At 45.2% G+C, this 22,767-nt stretch overlaps 1 protein-coding gene across 6 annotated transcripts in view; it reads left to right on the top strand.

The window, feature by feature from the left end:
• Nucleotides 1–22,767, top strand: part of FBH1 (F-box DNA helicase 1) — a 47,214-nt gene that overhangs the window by 11,580 nt on the left and 12,867 nt on the right. For 3 of the 6 annotated variants that reach the window (XM_032258181.1, XM_032258180.1, XM_032258182.1), the window contains 17 exons: nucleotides 680–835; nucleotides 3,717–4,318; nucleotides 6,856–6,986; nucleotides 7,090–7,225; nucleotides 8,866–9,056; nucleotides 10,534–10,626; nucleotides 10,975–11,066; nucleotides 12,208–12,376; nucleotides 13,020–13,242; nucleotides 13,989–14,076; nucleotides 14,159–14,245; nucleotides 14,903–15,039; nucleotides 18,150–18,249; nucleotides 18,338–18,459; nucleotides 20,507–20,582; nucleotides 21,194–21,391; nucleotides 22,207–22,332. In XM_032258181.1, coding sequence (XP_032114072.1) covers nucleotides 680–835; nucleotides 3,717–4,318; nucleotides 6,856–6,986; nucleotides 7,090–7,225; nucleotides 8,866–9,056; nucleotides 10,534–10,626; nucleotides 10,975–11,066; nucleotides 12,208–12,376; nucleotides 13,020–13,242; nucleotides 13,989–14,076; nucleotides 14,159–14,245; nucleotides 14,903–15,039; nucleotides 18,150–18,249; nucleotides 18,338–18,459; nucleotides 20,507–20,582; nucleotides 21,194–21,391; nucleotides 22,207–22,332 — 2,727 coding nt within the window. Of the gene's footprint in view, nucleotides 1–321; nucleotides 836–2,909; nucleotides 2,978–3,716; nucleotides 4,319–6,855; nucleotides 6,987–7,089; nucleotides 7,226–8,865; nucleotides 9,057–10,533; nucleotides 10,627–10,974; nucleotides 11,067–12,207; nucleotides 12,377–13,019; nucleotides 13,243–13,988; nucleotides 14,077–14,158; nucleotides 14,246–14,902; nucleotides 15,040–18,149; nucleotides 18,250–18,337; nucleotides 18,460–20,506; nucleotides 20,583–21,193; nucleotides 21,392–22,206; nucleotides 22,333–22,767 lie in introns of those variants that run through there. The other 3 variants (XM_032258185.1, XM_032258183.1, XM_032258186.1) reach the window with 3 other exon arrangements.

Genomic DNA, 22,767 nt, shown 5'->3' with positions numbered 1-22,767 from the left:
ACTATAGCCAATTCCCAAATATTTTTGGCTATTGTAGAAACATAAGTGGCCTGTATAAAGTTGAGGAAAAGATGCCAAGCCTCAGTATATCCACTAATGACAGCTTTTTTGCTCTGTTGCTCAGACTGGAGTGCAGTGGTGTGATCTCGGCTCACTGAAACCTTCACCTCTAGGGTTCAAGTGATTCTCTTGCCTCAGCCTCTTAACTAGCTGGGATTGCAGGCATGCGCCACCACGCCCAGCTAATTTTTGTATTTTTAGTAGAGATGGAGTTTTGCCACATTGGCCAGGCTGATCTCCAAATCCTGGCCTCAAGTGATCCACCCACCTCCGCCTCCTCACGTTCTGGGATTATAGGCATGAGCCAGTGCGTCCAGCCACAGCATTTTCTTAAATGAGCATTTCATGATCAAGGCTTCTAGAAAGTATAAGTAGAAAAAAAAGTTATCTTAAGATCCAAAATGTTACTTAGGATTCTTTCTTCAATTCTAAGGGAGAAAAATGCTAATAAACTGTGAAAGGACAAAGTTGGTGGGCAAGGGGAGAGGAGAAGGGTTGGCTGGGGTGTTGACAGAATCGTGCCACTGTGCAGAAACTTGAGTATAATTTGCTGGCTAGCTTGTAGAATCAGTGATAACTAATGAATATCCCCTTTCTTCTACCTGCTGGTACGAAACAGTGAGACGGTTTAAGCGGAAGCATCTTACTGCCATCGACTGCCAGCATTTGGCTCGGAGTCACTTGGCTGTGACCCAGCCCTTCGGTCAAAGATGGACAAACAGAGATCCGAACCATGGTCTCTATCCTAAACCCAGAACAAAAAGAGGGAGTAGGGGTATGTCTCCTCCAAAACTCTTGCATTTCAAAACCTGTAGTGTGTGGGGTCTTTGAATATCTCCTAGTTTAAAAGTATCTGTAAATGTTGCTGCTGTGACTTGAAGTCTTGATGCAATAGCTTGATACTTTTTTCATTATTTGTGAGTTTTGCATGAGAAAAAAAATTTTTTTTTGAGACTGAGTTTCATTCTTGTTGCCCAGGCTGGAATGTGATGGCATGATCTTGGCTCACTGCAACCTCTGCCTCCCGGATTCAAGTGATTCTCCTGCCTCAGCCTCCTGAGTAGCTGGGATTACAGGCACACACCACCACACCCAGCTAATTATGTATTTTTAGTAGAGATGGGGTTTATCCATGTTGGTCTTGAACTCCTGACCTCAGATGATCCACCTGCCTTGGCTTCCCAAAGTGCTAAGATTACAGGCATGAGCCACCGCCCCTGGCTGAGTTTTCCATGAAAATCCTATGCTATTATCAGTTCGTAAAAACTGGGGAAAAGTGTGATGGAATGAACACTATTAGCTTTTGTAAATTATAAAGTGATAGAAAACATGGGCCAGTGTCACTCTTATTCCAATCCAGAAACACTCTGATTAGTTGACCTTTTGTTTGTCTTCTCTGTCCAGTATCTGCCACTAGATCCATGTGTCATTATTTTTCCTCCAAAATGTTCCCTCATCCTAAGCCCTTTGTCACCTGGTACCTGGACTACTACAGTAACCCTTCTTCTTGACTTCAGATTTTCTCTCTTCTAAATCAACTGGACTGTCCTCTATGTACCAAATGAATTCCTGCTTTCATTAATAAATCTAGGTTGCCTTATTTCCCTTTCATGTAATTAATTTCAGAATCCAACTCAAGTATTATCTAGTTGGCTTTTGTTTGTTGTTGTTTGAGAAAGGGTCTTGCTCTGTTATTCAGGCTGGAGTGCGCTGGCACCATCTCCGCTCACTGCAGCCTCTGCCTCCTACCTCAGCCTCCCAAGTAGCTGGGACTACAGGCATGTGTCACCACGCCTAGCTAATTTTCGTATTTTTTTGTAGAGATGGGGTTTCACTATGTTGCCCAGGCTGGTCTCAAACTCCGGGGCTCAAGAGAGCAGCCCACCTCCGCCTCTCAAACTGCCCGGATTACAGGTGTCAGCCACCTTTCCCGGCCTGGTTGTCTTTAAATATTGTGTGTTTTTCACTTTGGGAACTACTATAACCAACTATATGAGGCAGTTTGAAACTTAGTTATATGCTGTCTGATAACTGAGTTTGTTCCATATGTAGAAGGCAGTTTCTTTTCTGCCTTGAATTCTTTACTGACAAGGACTTGTGAGGTGGCCCTGACCAGGTGGTAAGGTCTCAATGACTGTGGATGTGGCTGGATTCAACAGTCGAAAGATACCAGGATTTGGCTGGGAGCAGTAGCTCACGCCTTATTTATAATCCCAGCACTTTAGGACGCTGAGGTGGGAGGATTGCTTGAGCCCAGGAGTGCCAGACCAGCCTGGGCAACATAGTGAGGCCCCATCTCTATTTAAAATTATAATAATAATATTTTTCAAAAAAGAAAATACCAGGATTTAACCCAGGTCATATGGATTTAACTCATAGTAATAGTGACTTCAGAACTCTGGGTTTCTATCAAATTGCTTAAGAAATAGTTATTTTTTTCACTAATATAGAAGAATATCTGTTTCAGTTTCATAAATTTTTTTAAAGGCTAAACTGAATTTCAGTCCATTCGCTTATTTTCCAAAGTGAGAATTTTGGCTACGACCATTTAGGAAGGAACTGTATATTACTGATAAGGCATTTACTTCTTTGGCATTTAAAAATAATTTTCAGGAGTTTGCAAATGCTGTGGGATGTGTGAAATCACCATTTAGGCTTCCCTATGTGCCTGAAAAGTCTATGAGTCAGGGAACATAACCATTTTTCATTCTACACTTGTCTCGGAATCATCGGTGCTTAGTAAATGGCCATTGAACAAACATGTAGAAGAGATTAGGTACTACTATAATACTATAAAGATAATTCTGAGTCCCACCTTTTTATTTTAAAATAATGTGTCACCTTCACAGGAAGAAATACAAATAAAAGCCGGGCACGGTGGCTCACGCCTGTAATCCCAGCATTTTGGGAGGCCAAGGTGAGTGGATCACTTGAGGTCAGGAGTTGGAGACCAGCCTGCCCAACATGGCAAAACCCTATCTCTAAAATACAAAAATCAGCCGCGCGTGGTGGCGCACCTATAGTCCCAGCTACTTGTGAGTCTGAGGCAGGAGAATAGCTTGAACCTGGGGGGCAGAGGTTGCAGTGAGCTAAGATCACACCACTGTCCTCCAGCCTGGGTGATAGAGTGAGACTCCGTCTCAAATAAATAAACAAATAAGAAATAAATAAAAATAAAAGAGATTTAGCACTGTCAAATGAGAAGAGTGAGATTTTCAGAATCCTGATAATCCCAAGCATGTGAATTTCTGTTTAAGCACATGGAGGCTTCCCGCTGTAGAGTGAGTGGGAGTGGTGCACTTTGTGAGTGGCGGTGTGGATGTGAGCTGTCGCCTCCTTTTTGTCTGTCCATTCAGGTATTCCCTGTGTACCCTGTTTCTCTGTACTTGTATTTACTGCAGGGAGTATTGTGGCCATCCCACCATGTGGAGACCGGTCTCTGTCTCTTTGTAAATGTGTGTCTGGTTATATGATAGAGCCAAATGTAAATATTGTTTGGATTAGTTATTTATATAACCAGCCGGCCCATAAATATACTCTTGTCTTTTCCCTCTGGTAACATAGATAATTGAAAATTAGTTTGTCTTATTTGGGTCAACAGCAAATCAACAGTCATTGTTCATTTCTCATCCATCCTGTTTGGGTTCTCTCTACAGGTCAAGGATGTCAAAGATGCATCCCTGAGTTCTTCCTAGCAGGCAAGCAGCCGTGCACCAATGACATGGCCAGAAGCAATTCTGTTGGCCAGGACAGCTATCAGGACTCTGAGGGTGACATGATCTTTCCTGCAGAGAACAGCTGTGCACTGCCTCAGGAAGGCAGTGGAGAAGCACTGCTGGGCGCTTCAGGGTCTGCCCCGCCCTCCAGGAAGCGGGCTCGGTCCTTTGAGGAAGAGAGTAACCAGGCTATGGGGACCAGCCGGTGGGATGGAGTTTCTAAGAAAGCCCCGAGGCATCATTTGTCTGTGCCAAGCACAAGGCCTAGGGAGGCCAGGCGAGAAGCAGAGGACAGTACATCTCGGCTCTTTGCAGAGTCTGGAGAAACTGACCAAGATGCTGGGGACCTGGGTCCTGATCCCATTCCTGACTCATACTATGGGCTTCTTGGGACCTTGCCCTGCCAGGAAGCGCCGAGCCACATTTGCAGCCTGCCTAGTGAGGTCCTGAGGCACGTGTTTGCCTTCCTCCCAGTGGAAGACCTCTACTGGAACCTGAGCTTGGTGTGCCACCTGTGGAGGGAGATTATCAGTGACCCATTGGTGAGTGAGTGCTCGGAGTCAGGAGATGGTTCCTCTAAAAGCACATGAATTTGCTAAATGCACACTTCTAATTAGAGGATCTTTTCAGACATGGTTTCCATTTGCCTTCAGAAGACATTCAAACTCCTTAGAGGCATTTAAGGCCTTCTGTGTCTGCCCCATTCTATGATTCCAGCCTCTTTGCTCACTTCCACTCAACACATCTTCCCTGTGTTCTGTCTATAGCTCATCTGCTGTGTCCAGACCACAGACTGCACATTCCTTCCCCTCCCTGGGTTGCTCTAATCCTCCCACCCTCCCCATTTGGAGGTTTTTTTTTTTTTCTTTTTTTCTTTTTGGAGACAGAGTTTCCCACTGTCACCCAGGCTGGAGTGCAGTGGCATGATCTTGGCTCACTGCAATCTCTGCTTCTGGGTTTCAAGTAATCATACTGCCTCAGCCTCCCCAGTAGCTGGGATTACAGGCATGCATCACCAAACCCAGCTAATTTTTGTAGTTTTAGTAGAGATGGGCTTTTACCATGTTGGCCAGGCTGGTCTGAAACTCCTAACTTCAAGTGATCTGCCTGCCTTCGGCTTCCCAAAGTGCTGGGGTTATAGGTGTGAGCCACCGTGTATGGCCCCACCACCCTTTTTTTTTTTTTAAATATAAGCATCTATAGCTATAAAGCACTCTCTTACAACAGCACAACAGCATTCATTGCATCTCATAAGTTTGGTATGGCATGTTTTCATTTTCATTTGTCACAAGATATTTTCTAATTTTCTTTGCGATTTCTTCTTTTGACCCATTGGTTGTTTTAAGAATGCATTGTTTTTTTTTTGTTTTGTTTTGTTTTGTTTTGTGACAGAGTCTTGTTGTATCACCAGGCTGGAGTGCAGTGGCGCGATCCTAGCTCACTGCAACTTCTGTTTTCTAGTTTCAAGCAATTCTCCTGCCTCAGCCTCCCAAGTAGCTGGGACTTCAGACATGCACCACCACACCTGGCTAATTTTTTTTGTATTTTTAGTAGAGGCGGGTTTTCACCGTGTTGGCCAGGATGGTCTTGATCTCTTGACCTCGTGATCTGCCTGCCTCGCTCGTCCTCCCAAAGTGCTGGGATTACAGGCTTGAGCCACCGCGCGTAGCCTAAGAATGCGTTTTTTTGTTTGTTTGTTTATTTTTTGAGACAGAGTGTTGCTCTGTCACCCAGGCTAGAGTTCAGTAGCTTGATCTTGGCTCACTGCAACCTCCACCTCCCAAGTTCAAGTGATACTTGTGCCTCAGCCTCCCGAGGAGCTGGGATTATAGTTGCACTCCACCATGCCTGGCTAATTTTTGTATTTTTGCTGGAGACGGGGTTTCACTTTGTAGTCCAGGATGGTCTCAAACTCCTGATCTGTCGCAGCCTCCCAAAGTACAGGGATTACAGGTGTAAGCCACTACACCTGGCCAAGAGTAAGTTGTTTAATTTCCGTATATTTGTGGATTTTTCAGTTTTCCTTCTGCTATTGATTTCTGATTTTATTCCACTGTGATTTTACAAGATAATTTGTATACTAACCTCAGTGTTTCTTAAGTTTGTCGAAACTCGTTTTGTGGCCTAACAGGTGATCTATCCTGGAGAATGTTTCATGTGCCCTTGAGAGGAATGTATATTTTGCTGTTTGTTGGGTGGAGTATTCTGTATGTGTTTGTTAAGTCCATGTAGTCCGTAGCGTTGTTCAGGTCCTCTGTTTCCTTGTTCATCTTCTGTCTGGTTGTTCCATCCATCATTGAAATGGCGGTGTTGAAACCTCCTACTATTACTGTGTTGCTGTGTGTTTCTACCTTCAGTTCTGTCAGGGGTCATTTCCTGTATTTAGGAGCTCTAATGTTTGGTGCATATATATTTATAATTATATCTTCTTGGCGAGTTGATGCTTTTATCATTATGTCCTTTGTCTTGTATAGCAATATTTAACAGACAAAATTGAGTTGAAGTCTGCTTTGTCTGATATTAGTATAGCCAGTGCTAATGTTTCAGATAGGGAAACTGAAGCTATGGCTTTTCCCAGATTCTAAAACAAGTTAGTGTTAGAACCAAGACCAAGACCCAGTTCTCTTAGTTTCTGACCAAAATTTGTATAACATTTCTGCCTGATTTGCCTGACTTTTGAATTGTGAGCTGTGATTGCTTTTCACTGGTAGAAGATTATCTATGTGTTTGTGGTTTAATCTGCTTTCTTTTCTTTTCTTTTTTTTTTTTTTTTTTTTTTTTTGAGACAGAGTCTCACACTGCCACCTAGGCAGAGTACAGTGGCTTGATCTCGGCTCACTGCAACCTCTGCCTCCTGGGTGCAAGCGATTCTCCTGCCTCAGCCTCCTGAGTAGCTGGGACTACAGGTGTATGCCACTACGCCTGGCTAATTTTTGTATTTTTTTTTCAGTAGAGACAGTTTTGCCACCTTGGCCAGGCTGTTCTCAAACTCCTTACCTCAAGTGATTTGCCCACCTCATTAATCTGCTTTCTAATGGGCTCTTGTCTTGTGTTATTTTGTTTGTTTTTAACTACATAGTTCATTCCTTGGAAGAAGCTGTACCATCGATACCTGATGAATGAAGAGCAAGCTGTCAGCAAAGTGGATGGCATCCTGTCTAACTGTGGCATAGAAAAAGAGTCAGACTTGTGTGTGCTGAACCTCATACGGTGAGCTTCGTCTCTGCTCTAGGGAAGGTGTCTTTGAATTCTTCCCTGTACATCAGTGCTTATGGTCACCCTGCTCACGGCCTCGCCTGTGAATGTCTTACAGATACGCAGCCACCACTAAGTGCTCCCCGAGCGTGGATCCTGAGAGGGTGCTGTGGAGTCTGAGGGACCATCCCCTCCTCCCCGAGGCCAGGGCATGCATGCGGCAACACCTCCCTGACCTCTACGCCGCTGCTGGGGTACGTCTGGAGGCTGTGGGAGAAGGCAGCATCTTATTTCACTGGAAGAAAGTGTACTGGTGATTCAGTTCAATTGAGGATGACTTTATATTTGTTTTTAATGTCTTTATTTAATCTCTGAATGCTTTGAAACATTCATGTTGTCATTGTTTCAATTATAAAATGCCATAAACTATAGATTCTTAGATTTAGAGGAAATTAAAAAAAAAACATTTAGTCTGACTTCCCATTTGGTTGAGGAATCCTCTCTGAAATATTTCTCAAAAGTGGTCATCTGGCCTCTGAACACTTTTAATAATAGGGTTTCTTTACAAGACAGCCCACCCCATTATTGATAACTTGGCTTATTTGAAAGGGACAGAAAAATTCAGGGTCCTGCTATAGTCACACAGTGAGGTAATGAGAAGCTGGAAACAACCCTCAGTCTCCTTGACTCTTAGCCCCGGTGCTCCTCATCCAGTGCAGGGGTTCCCCGATTTCATCTTCGAAGCTACGTGCAGCCTCTGCCTGTGTTCTGCTGGCCACAGAAGGCTGGGAACCCAGGCCACTGCATCTCTCTTTCTGTTGAACAAGATGATTGTCGATGGTGGTGGAGCGGGTCTTCTTTCACAGGATGGCTGTAGTGAGAAGGGATGGGACGTTCCTTTCCTGGAATGCGTTCTTTAACACAGAGCTGCGTAGTAACTTAAGAATGGTACAGGCCAGGTGTGGTGGCTCATACTGTTATCCCAGCACTTTGGGAGGCCAAGGTGGGCAGATCACCTGAGGTCAGGAGTTCGAGACCAGCCTGGCCAACATGGTGAAACGCTGTCTCTCTTAAAAGGACAAAAATTAGCCAAGCATGATGGCATGTACCTGTAGTCCTGGCTACTCTGGAGGCTGAGACAGGAACATTGCTTGAACCTGTCAGGCAGAGGTTGCAGTGAGCTGAGATTGCGCCACTGCACTCCAGCCTTTGTGACAGAGTGAGACTTTGTCTCAAAAAAAAAAAAAAAAAGAAAAGAAAAGAAAATTAAGATCTCTGTCCACTATTGATTGTTTCTGTGTAAGTGAACATTTACGGAGACTGCTAATTAGAACATGCTGTCTTCACAAAATAAACTTTCTATAATTTCGTATTTATTTAACTTAGCATGAACAGTTATTACTAATAATAACTAGCAAGTTAGTACCGCAATGCTGGAGAATTGCCAGACTTTATTTCCCCCACAGCCTGCATGCGGCCTTCTGTGTCTGCATCTCTCATGCCTCTTGGGTGGGTGCCCTCTGCAGACTGTTTTGCCCTGGCCCTGCCAAGCACTTGTGGGCCAGAGACCCCTGGTGGCCTGGAGAGTAGGGTGGGAAGATGACAGGGAGCTCATGTTTTTAGACTGTCCCTCTATCCAACGTTCTATGTTAGATACTCATCCTGTTAATTAATTTAAAATCTCCAATTTGAAAGTGATGAGAAGGGTCCAGAGCAAAGGGAAGGACTCCTCTGTTTCCCAAATACCACTTCCTAGAGTTTGGATTCAGTCCAGACAGTCTAGCTAGCAGGTGGACCCCTGGCTTGGGTTTCCTGGCTCCTTCCTGCTGTGATTTGTATTAACCATGGCCTGTGTTTGGGCTGTCCCTCCCTCCCCTGTGCACCTGGCTCCCAGGGTGTCAACGTCTGGGCTCTGGTGGCGGCCGTGGTGCTCCTCTCCAGCAGCGTGAATGATATCCAGCGGCTGCTCTTCTGTCTCCGGAGACCCAGCTCCACAGTGACCATGCCAGATGTCACCGAGACCCTGTACTGCATAGCCGTGCTTCTCTACGCCATGAGGGAGAAGGGGATTAACATCAGCAATAGGTAATGCCACGGGAGGAAGGGAGGGGATGCTGGGATAATGGGAGAGTCCAGACATGGCAGCAGATCCAGCCCTGCCACTTAGCAGTGTTAGCACCCGGCAGGCCGTGGAACTCACCCTTCTCCACCTCATGAGTTTGATGTGGAAAGGAAGGTGAGAGTGCCTTATGAACATGTAGTGCTGGGCGGCTGTGCGGGGCCACCAAGGCCGATTTTACCATCACGGATCCTGCAGCCTTAGGGGGAGCCCCTCGCTAAGAGAATCCCTCCCTATTCACCGTTATCCTCTCCTAGGATAACGTTAGGCTCTGCTTCCTACGTTTTCCATTTGTGGGATGGAAAAGACTCGTCCACCTTATCCTCCATGTGGAGGAGGCATTCGTGTGTGAGCTGCTGATTCACAGGGTCCCTGATGGTGGCCCTCAGAAGGGTGGGGAGTGCTTGGTGGGTCGTGTGCATTTGACAAACACCAAACACCCGTGCGTGTCTGGTAGTTGTCCATGAGCCGGCCCACTGTGACAAAGAGGAGATTCCTGATCTAGTTAGCGCTTCAACACAGGAATTTCAAGGGACACAATTCAGTCCATGGCAGTATGTATGTTGATTTTTGTTGCGTTTCTATATTTCTTCCTGTTTTTTTCCTGGGAGATAATAGAATCACGTCAGAAATGTTGGATTATTAAAGGTATTTGTTGCGTTCAAGAGGTCAAGGCTTCGAGATGGGCTTTTCTTGCTCTGGGGATGGGGAGCAGTGCTCTTGACTGTGGGGGAGGCCAGGGGGTGAGCTTGGATTGATTCACCTCCTGGCCTCCCCCACAGTTGAGGGGAGACTTGGAGAGGCTTTGGAATGGCATGTGCCAGATGAGTCTGACAATGTCCTGTGCCTCTGCTGATTGAACTTTGTCATCTTTGGTCCCTTTTGGTGACTTGGAGGCTGCTGTTTTCTGGTCCTTGATAATCAGATTTTGTTATCCATAGTGGAGTCCCTTTTCTTGGGACCTTAAAAGACAGAATGTGTTTATGCTTATAAAGCAATGTCACGTCATAAGAAGCCACCAAGGCTCAGAAAGAGGCTGGTATTTTTATCCGCAGGTGTAGTAAGTATCATTCAAACAAGAATCTCATAGCTAGGAGCTGCGTTTCCCTTTGCTGTCCACTGGTCCTTAAAGCTTTTCTGGTCATTTGTCTCTTAAAGTCAGAGCTGGTGCTCTCATTCTTTGAAGAGCTTGTCCTGGTCTCTTTCTCCTCTTGGTGATGTACATAGAAACTATACCTTTCCCAGGACTGTGCTATCTGAGAATAATTTTGCCAGCCATAGATATATTTAAGTCCTTTTCTTTCTTTCTTTTTTTTCCCATAAAATGATGGTAGATATTTTCTTTTTAGAAATGGGGAGGAGTTTAAATCCATCTGAGGAAAAATAAGATACAGATTGTGACTTGAATTTGAAACTTTCTAAATCTACTTTTTTTTCTGTTAGGATTCACTACAACATTTTCTATTGCCTATATCTTCAGGAGAATTCCTGCACTCAGGCTACAGAAGTTAAAGAGGAGCCATCTGTCTGGCCAGGGTATGTACATATGTCAGTCGGTGTGGGTTTTGTCTTCTGTTCTTGACTCTTCCCCATACTTAGGGAGGGAGATGTTTTGTTTCACTTTAGCAACGTCATTGAGGCATAATGTGCATTGTGTAAAATTCACCCGTCGTAAGAGTGTAATTCAGTGATTTTCAGGAAATTGCCTGAGCCGTGCGTCAGCATCATAATCTAGCTTTAGAACGTTTTTATTCCTTTAAGGGAAAGGCCTTGTTTTGGTCAATTTTTGTTTATCCAGTTTGTCTGTTTGGTTTCTGGACAGTGTATCCCTTGGGTTTTTCATGTCTTTCTGTTTTTCTCATTTCTCTTCTGTAATGATTACAGCAAGAAAACCATCCAGCTTACACATGAGCAACAGCTGATTCTGAATCATAAGATGGAACCTCTCCAGGTGGTAAAAATTATGGCCTTTGCAGGTAAGGGAGCTCACATCAGGTTCACAATGTCGTTGTTTTTTACCTTTTCTCCCTGTATCCCCTTCCCACTACCCACCAGGGCATCTTTGCTCTGATCTGTCATCCAACTAATAATTCGATAACAGATCAAATAGTCTGTCTCAAAAGCAATTGGCCAAGGAATACTTGCTTCTCCAGACCACGCCAGTGAACATCCGCAGTAGCATTCCTGTTCAGACGGATAGTTCACAGCAGTTGTTTGTGGGGTAGATGCCACGGGGATTGAGCCCAGCATTGTGATGTGTGCTCAGGCACTGATTGCTTCTGGAGAGGGAGGTCCTGTTAATCCCCAGCCCAGTCCTGTTAATCCCCAGTTTTGTAGGGTGATGTCTAGAGGGCCTGCCTTAGATTTGATTTTAACCTATATTCATAAATCTTCAATTATCCTGCCTCAGTCAGCCACGCGATCTACTTATAGCCTCCTAAAGTACTTGGTTATTCTTTCGTCACAGCCTTTGCTCGTGCTATTTGCTGTGTTTTTCTACCTATAATCTCTTCCAGCTCCTTTTGTGGCTGAATACCCTGCTAACAACAACAACAACAATATATTAAATGTCTGTAGTGTACATGGCATGGTGCTGATCCTAATAGTATTCCATAAGATTGCTTAGTTATTTTATAGATGAAGAAATTGAAGCACAGAGAGCCTTGCCCCAGGTTGAATAAGTGTATACGTGGTAGAGGTGGAATTCAAAGCTGGACCTGTCTCTTTGTGGAGACATGCCTTTTCCCCTCCCTAACCCTCCCCTCCTGCCCCGGAGGGTCATTTTTGCCCTCGGAAACCCTACCTCTAAGTGATACCCTACCTCTAAGTAATACCCACTTATTTCTGAGAAGCAAACTGAAGCCCATGAGGTCAAGGGGGTCCGTCTGTCCTTTGCCCCTCAGCTGGAGCCTACCCGAGCTGAGATCGCAGCCCACCTTCATCCGGCTTTAAATCTGTCGCTTTTTTTGTGGCACAACTTTTATCAGCACTGAAAAGCCTGTCACTATCTTACTCTCAAGACAGAGGTGTGATAAGCCTGGACAAGGCCTGATGGGGGATCCCTGGGCATGTCTTGTCTGGTCAGAGGGTCACCTCCTTTCCTCCTGGCTTCCCCAGGCACTGGGAAGACCTCAACCCTGGTCAAGTATGCAGAGAAGTGGTCTCAGAGCAGGTTTCTATACGTGACATTCAACAAGAGCATCGCAAAGCAGGCTGAACGCGTCTTCCCCAGCAACGTCATCTGCAAAACCTTCCATTCCATGGCCTACGGGCACATAGGGCGGAAGTGAGTACTGCTGTCACTAGTGGCGCTGTTGATGCGGTCTTACTGTATTTCCAGTAACGGTGACATGTGAGCTTACAGCACAGTGACCCTGAGAAAGCATAGTGCGGTTATCTCTACCTATAGGCAGGACATGTAAATAAAGGTTTAGCCATTTGTACTTTTCTCCCGTAGCAACGTACTGTTTGCATAGAAAGCTGTCTGGCTGAGAGGGGTGTTCTCATGGAACTGAGGCACAGAAAGTCAAAATGACTTGTTTAAAGTTCAGAGTCTCACAAATCCTGATCAGTTTTAGGCTTTCCTTGGAAGGTAGTGAGGAAGACTAGGCCGAGGTACACTTGCCCCAGCTGTCCTGGATGTAGAGCTTTCTGAGTGTCCCTCCGGGACCTCCTGGAGCCCAGCTTCATGGTGGAATAAATAGCAGTGTCTGCCATGAGCTTGTCCCTCTCCTGGGTTGGTACCTGTGAGTCCTGAAAGCTGTTTCCAGTCAGACATGGACCATGTAGAACTTTCTTGCTTTAAAACGATTGATCTCCCCTGTGCGTGACACTTGAAGCTACCTCCTTGTGACGTTAGAGTGGAGGGGACGTTAAATACCATAGAACCAGGAGTGCCACATGCTGTTTATTTGGGATGGGTATTACAGGTACCAGTCGAAGAAGAAGTTGAATCTGTTCAAGTTAACACCCTTCATGGTCAACTCCGTCCTTGCCGAAGGGAAAGGTGGATTCATAAGAGCCAAGCTCGTGTGTAAGACTCTAGAAAACTTCTTTGCCTCGGCTGATGAAGAGCTGACCATTGATCACGTGCCTATCTGGTGTAAGAACAGCCAAGGACAGAGAGTCATGGTTGAGCAGAGTGAAAAACTGGTGAGTGTCTAAGAGTCTAAAGTGTCAGGGGTCTGTGGCCGGGGGAAACAGGGAGTGTGATCCAGTATTATTTCTTCTTTGATTTCTTCACAACTGTTCGTAGGAGGTTGAAGGTGGGAGGGTGAGGCCATAGGCCCATGGTGATGGCTGTGAATTGTTGGGTATTTTCTCCTGTGGAGGACACCTATGACCATCACACTTAAGCCTCGGAGTAGTCCTCCCACTTAACAGAGAAGACAGACGTGGAACAACCCACCTCAGTTTGTAAGAGCTTGTCACTCGGGCTCCTGTACCTCAACTCTGATCTCATCTGAAGACTGGGAATCTCTCTTCCGATTTTCTTGGTTATTAGTTCTATGGAATAGATTTTGCTAGTGGGAAAGTCTGTTTCTTATTTTTACCAAGTCTTTTCAATCATTTGCCATTGTTTTTATGAATTAAGAATCAGTCATAAATCTAGAAAAACAATTTGGCCTTTTCTGGTTCACCTAACTGTTGTGACCTCTGCCTTATCGTGGGCCTGGCATCATGGCCCAGCTGCTTCCTGTCTCAGTGCTGGAGACCCTGTGGGCATGAAGAGGCTGTCGAGGAGCCCCAGGAGGTTAGGGAGGTACCTGCAGACCCCTTTCTGTGATGACGCCCTGGCTACATTGCTATAGAGCAATGTAGGAATTGAAAATGTGACTGCAGGGTGCTGCCTTTGCCAGGGTCTTAAACTCTGGGTTACCATATGCCTTACTTCCTAGAATGGTGTCCTTGAAGCAAGCCGCCTCTGGGATAACATGCGAAAGCTGGGGGAGTGCACAGAAGAGGCGTACCAGATGACTCATGACGGTAGGCGGCTGCCGGCTAGCGGGGACTGGCAAGTGGAACCACTTTTCTTGCATTACAATTCCTGCCTCTCTCCTATTTTTAGGCTACTTGAAACTCTGGCAGCTGAGCAAGCCTTTGCTGGCCTCTTTTGACGCCATCTTTGTGGATGAGGCCCAGGACTGCACACCAGGTGATACACTGTTCAGGACATCAATAGTCTCAAATACGTAGAAACAGTGCCGTGATTATGTAAGACAACACCTACGTGAACTAAGTTGATTATTCTTATTTGTGATAAAGAAGAGGATCTTCTTAATTCGCCTTAGGATTTCAAGCTGCCCCTTCCCCTCACCCAAGCAGATTTCTCTGTCACCATAGGTTTTGCTTAGGTTGTTCTTAACATGTTGACCAAGTGTAGATCAGCAGATGATAGGGACCTAGACTCATGCTCAGTGGGAAGAGATTGTCCACTGAGAGGGGGAAGCTTGTGTTGTATGTTTCTCAAGTGGCTAAGAGAGAACAGTGTTACGAGTCTGACTTTGTAGGTCAATTTTGAGTGCTATAATATTAGAGAAGACAATTTGCCTCATTTTAGATTTGCCTGTGTTGTTTCCTTACATTCCAACCATTCATCCAGGGCGAAACAGCTGCATTCCTAGGACCAGAAACTTTCTTTGTCCATTATAAAATAGCTGATTTGATGGAGTGTGCCTGTCCTGCAGGAAAAGGCGACTCGGAAGTCCAGTGTGCCCTGATGTAGCTTCGTGGAAGTGTTTTTGTCCTTTTCTTTTTGTGGCCTGGGGTGGAGACCTCAATAGTTTCTCACTTTTCCTCTCGTTGGTTACAGCTATTATGAACATAGTTCTGTCTCAACCATGTGGGAAAATCTTTGTAGGGGACCCGCACCAGCAGATCTATACCTTCCGGGGTGCGGTCAACGCCCTGTTCACAGTGCCCCACACGCACGTCTTCTATCTCACGCAGGTAAGCGCGCTCTCTGCCTTGGAGGCCCTGGGCCCAAGTGGGCAGGCATTGCATCTTCTTCCCCGTGTCTTATGTGCTAGGCCCTGTGCAAGGTGGTATGCCAGGCTCACCAGATCTAGCAAATCCTTGCTTCTAAGCAGTGGTTCTCAAAGTGGTTCTCAGGGGTCCACCAAGTCAGACTGTTTTCATAAGAGGTGTTTGCATGGCTGTCGTCTGAGGAAGAGCTGTTGCAGCTGAACTGTGAACTGATGGCTCCTGCTGCCTTGTACACAACGTACTAACACACTGAGAACAGTTGTTAGACCAGTGCTGGTTGTTCAGACTTGCGTATTTGGCACTTTTTCAAAGACAAGTGAAACAGGCTGCGACTTCAGGGAAAATAACTGACAGTGTTTGTTGTTAAAGATGACATCTTTGTTTTCAAGTGAAATTAAAATTTTAGCAAACTCCCATAATGAACGCGATAACTCACAGCGTCCTTGATTGTGCAAAAAGGTTATTATGCCCTCCTTCCTTTCCAATCACATGTCTGTGTGAGGCTGAATTTTCTTCCTGGGTGTCAGCCAGGATACCATATCACAGCAGACCACGCAGATGTGAACACAGGAAGCCGGCTGTCTTCTGTGATGCCAGGCATTGAAGAGATTTGCAAAAATGTAGCACGGTGCCATTCTTCTTGCTGAATTTCTTTTTGTTCTGGGAAATATAGTTATGTTTCAAAAAATATGTTCCATATGTTGTCATATAAGAGGTTTTTAGTTGGGCATGGTGGCTCCTGCCTGTAATCCCAGCACTTTGGGAGGCTGAGGTGAGGAGATCACTTGAAGTCAGGAGTTCAAGACCAGCCTGGCCAACATGGCAGAACCCTGCCTTTACTAAAAATACAAAAATTAGCCAGGCGTGGTGGCTCACACCGAGCTACTCAGGAGGCTGAGGCAGGAAAATCACTTGAACCTGGGAGGTGGTGATTGTGGTGAGCCGAGATCGTGCCACTGCACTCCAGCCTGGGCAACAAAGTGAGACTCTGTCTTAAAAAAAAAACACAAAACATTTTTAATAGTTTTTAAAAACTGAATTAAAGTTTCTTATATGGTAAAGAGATAGATGGATAGAGCTCACGCAAATAAAAGCTCTTTGGAGGCTTTTTAAGTGTGATTTTTAAGTGTGATGCATCCTGAGACCAGAAGTTTGAGAACCACTGCTTTTAAGAAATTCATTTCTAATTAGAAGAGATGTGTGACTTGGATGAAAGTATAAAATGCTGTGTTTCGCGATGTTACTGAAAGTCCTATAGGTGCCTCTGACTCTCCCGTTGAGTTCCTGCCTGCTGTGGTGATTAGGGTGGCATCAGTGCTGAGCTGTTTTCTTCTTTTAACAGACAATATTTTTTAGAACAGTTTCAGATTTACAGAAAAATCGAGAAGAGAGTTCCCATATATCCTACACTGAGTTTCCCGTTACTAACATCATCTTACATTAATGCAGAACACTTGTCACGATAATGAACCAACGTCGATACACTATTATAGACTGAAGTCCATGGTTCATTTGCATTTCCTTAGTTCTGAAATAGTGTCTTTTGCTACTTCAGGATCCCATCCAGGATCCCACATTACATGTAGCCATGTGTCATTTGGCTCTCTTGGCTGTGACAGTTTCTCAGACTTTCCCCATTTATGATGACCTTGACAGTTTTGAGAAGTACCAGTCAGACATGGGTAGGTTGCCCCTGTGCTGGAATTTGTCTAATGTTTTTTCTCATGGTTAGGCTAGAGTTCTGGGTTCTGGGAGGAAGACCACAGAGGTAAAGAGCCATTTTCATCCATGCTGTCACCATGGCTCATGACGATGTTGACCTTGATCAGCTTGATGGCTGATGTAGTGTTTGTCAGGTTTCTCCACTGTAGAATTCCTCTTTTTTTCATCCTTTCCGTACTGGATGCTTTGGAAGGAAGTCCCTATATGCCTTCCATCCTCAAGGAGTAAATCTTGCAGAATCTTCATAAATTATTTGGAATTCTTCTGCAAAGGAGATTTGTTTCTTCTTTCCCATCTATTTGAATATTCCATCGTTTATCTACCTGAATATGAACTCATGGATATTTATTTTATAATTTTGCTGATGGTTCACTCTCAGTAGTTTTATAGCAACAAAGTAGTGTTTGTTGAAAGTCTAGTTTTCATTTGACTGTTACTGGTATTCACCAAAGCACCTGAACTTGTGTGTGCATGGAACCAGGCCATATACACTCCGAGTGTGGGGAAGAATGCTATCTTACCAGCCTGAGGGGGTGAAGAAAGTAAGGTCTTGGGCTGAGTTTTGAAGGTTAGGAAGTGATTTTGATGGATGAAAAAGACTTATAGGCAGACAGAAAAAGCATGAACTGAGGCAGGACAGCATAGGAAATGCATAGGTGGTTGTGCTACTGCCGTGGCTGGTTGGTGCAGGGCAGTGGTTTTTTTTTTTTTTTTTTTTGAGACAGAGTCTCACTCTGTCACCCAGGCTGGAGTGCAGTGGTGCGATCTCGGCTCACTGCAACCTCCACCACCCGGGTTCAAGCAGTTCTCCTGCCTCAGCTTCCTGAGTAGCTGGGATTACAGGCACGTGCCACTGTGCCCAGCTAATTTTTTTGTAATTTTTAGTAGAGATGAGGTTTCGCCGTCTTGGTCAGGCTGGTCTTGAAATCCTGACCTCGTGATCCACCTATGTTGGCCTCCCAAAGGGCCGGGATTACAGGCCTGAGCCACCAAGTCCAACCTAGGGCAGTGGTTTTAAAGTTAGTGTTGAGTGGGATCTCAAAGGCGGGGGGAGAAGCCCTCCTTACCCTGTCTTAATCTTTTGTATGATTTAGACTTCACTAGATTTGATTTGGAGAAAAGGGGAGATTTGCTTGAAAGAAAAGTTTACTATTGGTATTGAGAATAATGGAACATAAAGACTGTCGGGTTGTGAAGCGCTTTGAAAGTGAGACTGTGAAGTTCTGCTTCCAGGCCGGGGTGTTGGGAATAACTCATTGGTCTGGCCCGGCCAGGCTGTGGTGGCAGCAGTGGAAATGCACAGACACACTGCAGGGCAGACTACTGACTCCCTCTGTCTTGTTGTTTTCCAGAGTTTTCGGTTTGGTGTGGAAATAGCTTATGTGGGAGCTACTATCTTGGATGTTTGCAAAAGAGTCAGGAAAAAGACTTTGGTTGGAGGAAACCATCAGAGTAAGGCCTTTAGTTACTCTTCTCTTGTGTTACAAAAGTTTCCCTCTTTATTTCGATTTTCCATAGAGTTTGTGCTCTCTCCCTAAAGGTGGCATTAGAGGTGATGTAAAGGGGCAAGTGGCCTTGTTGTCCCGGACCAACGCCAATGTGTTTGATGAGGCCGTACGGGTGACGGAAGGGGAAGTCCCTTCGAGGATACATTTGATTGGGGTAAGAGTACATTTCTGTTGACCACTTCATGCACAGAAAGGCTGCAGACGAACATACCCAATGAAAACGTTCACCTTTTTTGGGATTATCATGCAAGAGAGCATTTGGGATTTTGACTCTTCACTGGGCTACACTGTGACTGGTCTCTAACCCTGGCGATTCTGATTATGCCAGTGAAACATTCCTGGAAAGGTAGACCCTAGAAGGGCTGGGGACCTTGGTTTCTACTCTTCAAACAATGAATGCCCTTCTTCCCTTGACAATGCCAGTGAGGCCGTGGGCTACTGGAAGCTTTTCTGGTTGTGTGTTGTCATTAGTGTGAGAGCAGCTGAGCTGACAACATGCGGAGTACACATCTCGACTCTAGTTCTGACTGGTCACTAACCATGTGTGGCTTGGGGCAAGTCACAACTTCTGTGTGCCTCATTCTCTCCATCTCTGAGATAAAATAATGCCTTGCCTTACCTGTTTCACAGGGAGTTAGGAGGATTTAGTGGCATGTTTACAGCATTTTCAACCCTGAAGCAAAGTTATATGACCAAAAAATACTCATTCATTTATGGAAAAAGATTTTCAAGAGCCTACTATGCATTAGGCACTCAATAAATATAGTAGTGAATCATAATCAAAGGGTGTTTTAAGTTTGTTATTTATAAAGACTATATGACGATGGTATAGAAATTTTGGAACCTAAAAGAGAACACATAATCCCAGTGTTTCGTATAATAATTCTTATTTTTGCTGTTTTTGTCTTTGTCCTTATAGATGTGTATTTTTGCATAATTGCAATTATAGCATCCATAAAAATGGATGCTTTTTTTTACTCAACACATAGGCATCCTTTCTTTCATTGCTACTGTAATGACCATATAATATTTGGTCTAGTAGATGTAACATAAATTAACCATAGTCACTGTTGTAAGAGAATAGTGTTTTTGGAATATAATCCACAGTGGCATGATATAAAGTAAGTGGTTCTCTTCACCTCTCTTAAAATCCACTTGTTACCTGTACCATATGTCATTACATGTGATCACACATCTCGTTGTGGGTTATAATGTCAACTGTGTTATTTTGCCCGCTGTTTTATGTGAGTGTTTTACGTGTCCCTCCCTAAAAGATGACAAGCCCTTGGAGTGTGGGTCCTGGTTGTGTCTGTCTTCTGTGCAGGGCCTGGTGCTGTGTGAGTGCTGGAGCCCAGCCAGTGCTCAGCAGATGCTCTTGGTAGATCTGGGCTAAACAGGACAGTCAGGCTGTCTCCTCCAGGAGCTGACCTGTTAAAATGTAGAATGATCTGGACCTAGAGACATTCTGTAGTTTTTTTTTTTTGAGACAGAGTCTCACTCTGTCACCCAGGCTGGAGTGCAGTGGTGCAATCTTGGCTCACTGCAACCTCTGCCTCCCAGTTCAAGAGATTCTCATGCCTCAGCCTTCCAACTAGCTGGGACTATAGGCATCTGCCACCATACCTGGCTTATTTTTGTATTTTTGGTAGAGAAAGGGTTTCACCATGTTGGCTAGGCTGGTCTCGAACTCCTGGCCTCAAGTGATCTACCTGCCTCAGCCTCCCAAAGTGCTGGGATTACAGGTGTGAGCCACTGCAGTAGCCTGAAGTTCTTTTCTCACAAGAAACAGTGGTAAGTATGCATGCCCAGCACTTTGTATTCAGGTGCCATTTGGATTCCTTGCAATCATCTCACGTTCCTGGAAGGCACTTAAATTGGCCTTTTATTGATGAGAAAGCAGTGTGCAGCTATAGGTCTTGCCCGTTTTGAAAGCATAGGAAGAGTTTGAGGTAGCAGCCGTAGCTGAGAATGTGGTTGCTGTGAGTGCCAAGGCCCCATGGCAGTCTTGTGCTTACTGCTTAGTGAAGTTTCCTGCTTGCCGCCCGTGCTTTGGGTGGAACTCAAGATTCATTTCCAAGAAATCATCTCATTTCAAAATCCCATCCCTGCATTTGCTTTATTTTGTTTTGTTAAAGCAACAACAAACAAAACAAAACAAAAAACAACAAAAAACCAAAAATCCCACCAAAAAACTTTTTCAGGGGATTAAATCATTTGGATTGGACAGAATCATTGATATTTGGATCCTTCTTCAGCCAGAGGAAGAACGGAGGAAACGTGAGTACCCGCCTGGCCTTGGTGTGTTGGAAGGAAGCACCCAAGTGACAGGGATGAGAAAGAAGCAGGCCTGGTCTGAGTCAGGGCCTCGTTTCCCTCCAGAGAAGGGCGAGCTAGTGTTGCTCTTTTCCCATGACGAGTGAGGTACCTCAGGCCTCCTGTTTTCATAGGTACTGACAGATTTTTCCAGATGCTTCTCGCAGGAGCCTCAGTCTCTTTTCTGACACTGGTCCTGTAGACTGTCTTCCCCTGCATCTTTCTGTCTGCCTGGGCAACTTTATACGTTCACTTCCACATGGGCCCCAAGTGGTAACGCTGAGCATTCTATAGCGCTTTTCTTTTCCTGTTGGCTGCGCTATTGCAAATCCCTGTGAAGTAGGTGAGGATCTTGAGCCTAGGGTTTTGCTCCTCAGTCGGAGACGAAGAGGCTACCACACTGCACCGACTTGCCCAGGGACACACAGCGAGTTAGTGATGCAGTCAGGCCTGGAACCTGTGTCTCCCCACTTCAGACCGTCCGCTCTCATGTGGCGGGTTAGGAACTTGCAGTACCTGCCACCATCTGTGAGTGTAGCTTGTGTCACATTAACTTGTGCGTGTATTCTCCTTAGAAAACCTCGTCATTAAAGACAGATTTATCAGAAGATGGGTGCACAAAGAAGGTTTTAGTGGCTTCAAGAGGTATGTGACCGCTGCCGAGGACAAGGAGCTTGAAGCCAAGATCGCAGTAGTTGAAAAGTATAACATCAGGATTCCAGAGCTGGTGCAAAGGATAGAAAAATGTCATATAGAAGATTTGGACTTTGCAGGTAAGGGAAGCAGTTGGTTTTTACCTTTCCCCAAGAGGAGGAACAGGTGGTCTTCTACTGTTTCTTTTTTTGTTTTTTTTTTTTTTAGACAGAGTCTTGCTCTATTGCCCAGGCCGGAGTGCAGTGGCATGATTTTGGCTCACTGCAATCTCTGCCTCCCGGATTCAAGCAGTTCTCCTCCCTCAGCCTCCCAAGTAGCTGGGACTACAGGCGTACGCCACCATGCCCAGCTAGTTTTTGTATTTTTGGTAGAGATTGAGTCTCGCCATGTTGGCCAGGCTGGTCTTGAACTCCCGACCTCAGGTAGTCTGCCCACGTTGGCCTCCCAGAGTGCTGGGATTACAGGTGTGAGCCACTGCACCTGGCCTCTTCTGCTGTTTTTACCCTGCGTGAAATATCCATGAGCAAGAATGGCTTTATAGGTTAAAGGAAAGGGAGCAGGGCCCTGGTTCTTCTTTAGGGGCTAGTCCTGGCTCTGCCACGTGTAATGTCAGGCAAGCCATGCAGCCCTCTTGAGGGTTCTATCCCTTATGTGTTAGATACAGAGGGTGAGTAGAGCTGCTCTGGCTTTTGGGATGTGGTTCTAAGAGGTTCTAATTCTCCTGTAACTAATCTTTGACTTTTCCCCTTATCTTTTTTTTCTCTCTGTTCCCGACCGTTGTTTCCTCTTTCCCTCTTTTCCCGCAAAACTGCACATAGGCAGGAAACATTAGAGTTCAGAGTCAAGTGGGAAGCATATAAAGCATATATGTTTTTGTCATCTCGCTTCTTTCTCTTTGAAGCCCCACCTAACACGTGCTGTGTTTTTATCCTAGAGTACATTCTGGGCACTGTGCACAAAGCCAAAGGCCTGGAGTTTGACACTGTGCAAGTTTTGGATGATTTTGTGAAAGTGCCTTGTGCCCGGCATAACCTGGCCCAGCTTCCCCACTTCAGAGTTGGTAAGGACACGGGCCGGGAGGTGCTGAGTGCTGTCGAAGTGAGCAGTGACTAGAATGCTTCCTTTTCACTGCCAGGTGTTTGTTGGATGGTGTCGCCTGCGGGTAGGGCACTTCTGGAAAAAAAAAAAACCCCACAAAACACCTCCTAGTCCTAAACTTTGGATTCTTGTACTGTGTTATTTTTTAAAAAAACAAAACTTCCCCAAGGTGTACCCCTCTGGGGGCTGCGTGTGGGATGGTGATGGTTACGATGGCCCTGTAAACCGCAGCCCTCTGAGCCCTGCACTGCTCTGAGCTCTGGTTTTCACCATCAGATTTTGAGTCTCCAGCCTCATGAAAGCTTTAAAACATAGTTGACCTGCTTACCATGGCATTTTTTTTCCTTTAATTAATTCCTTTTCTTTCTTTTTTTTTTTTTTTTTTTTTTTTTTTTTT

Source organism: Sapajus apella, unplaced genomic scaffold (genome assembly GCF_009761245.1).
Source record: "Sapajus apella isolate SASKATOON/1434 unplaced genomic scaffold, GSC_monkey_1.0 scaffold100, whole genome shotgun sequence".
NCBI classification, from domain to species: Eukaryota; Metazoa; Chordata; class Mammalia; order Primates; family Cebidae; genus Sapajus; species Sapajus apella.
This window is presented reverse-complemented; position numbering and strand designations above follow the sequence as displayed.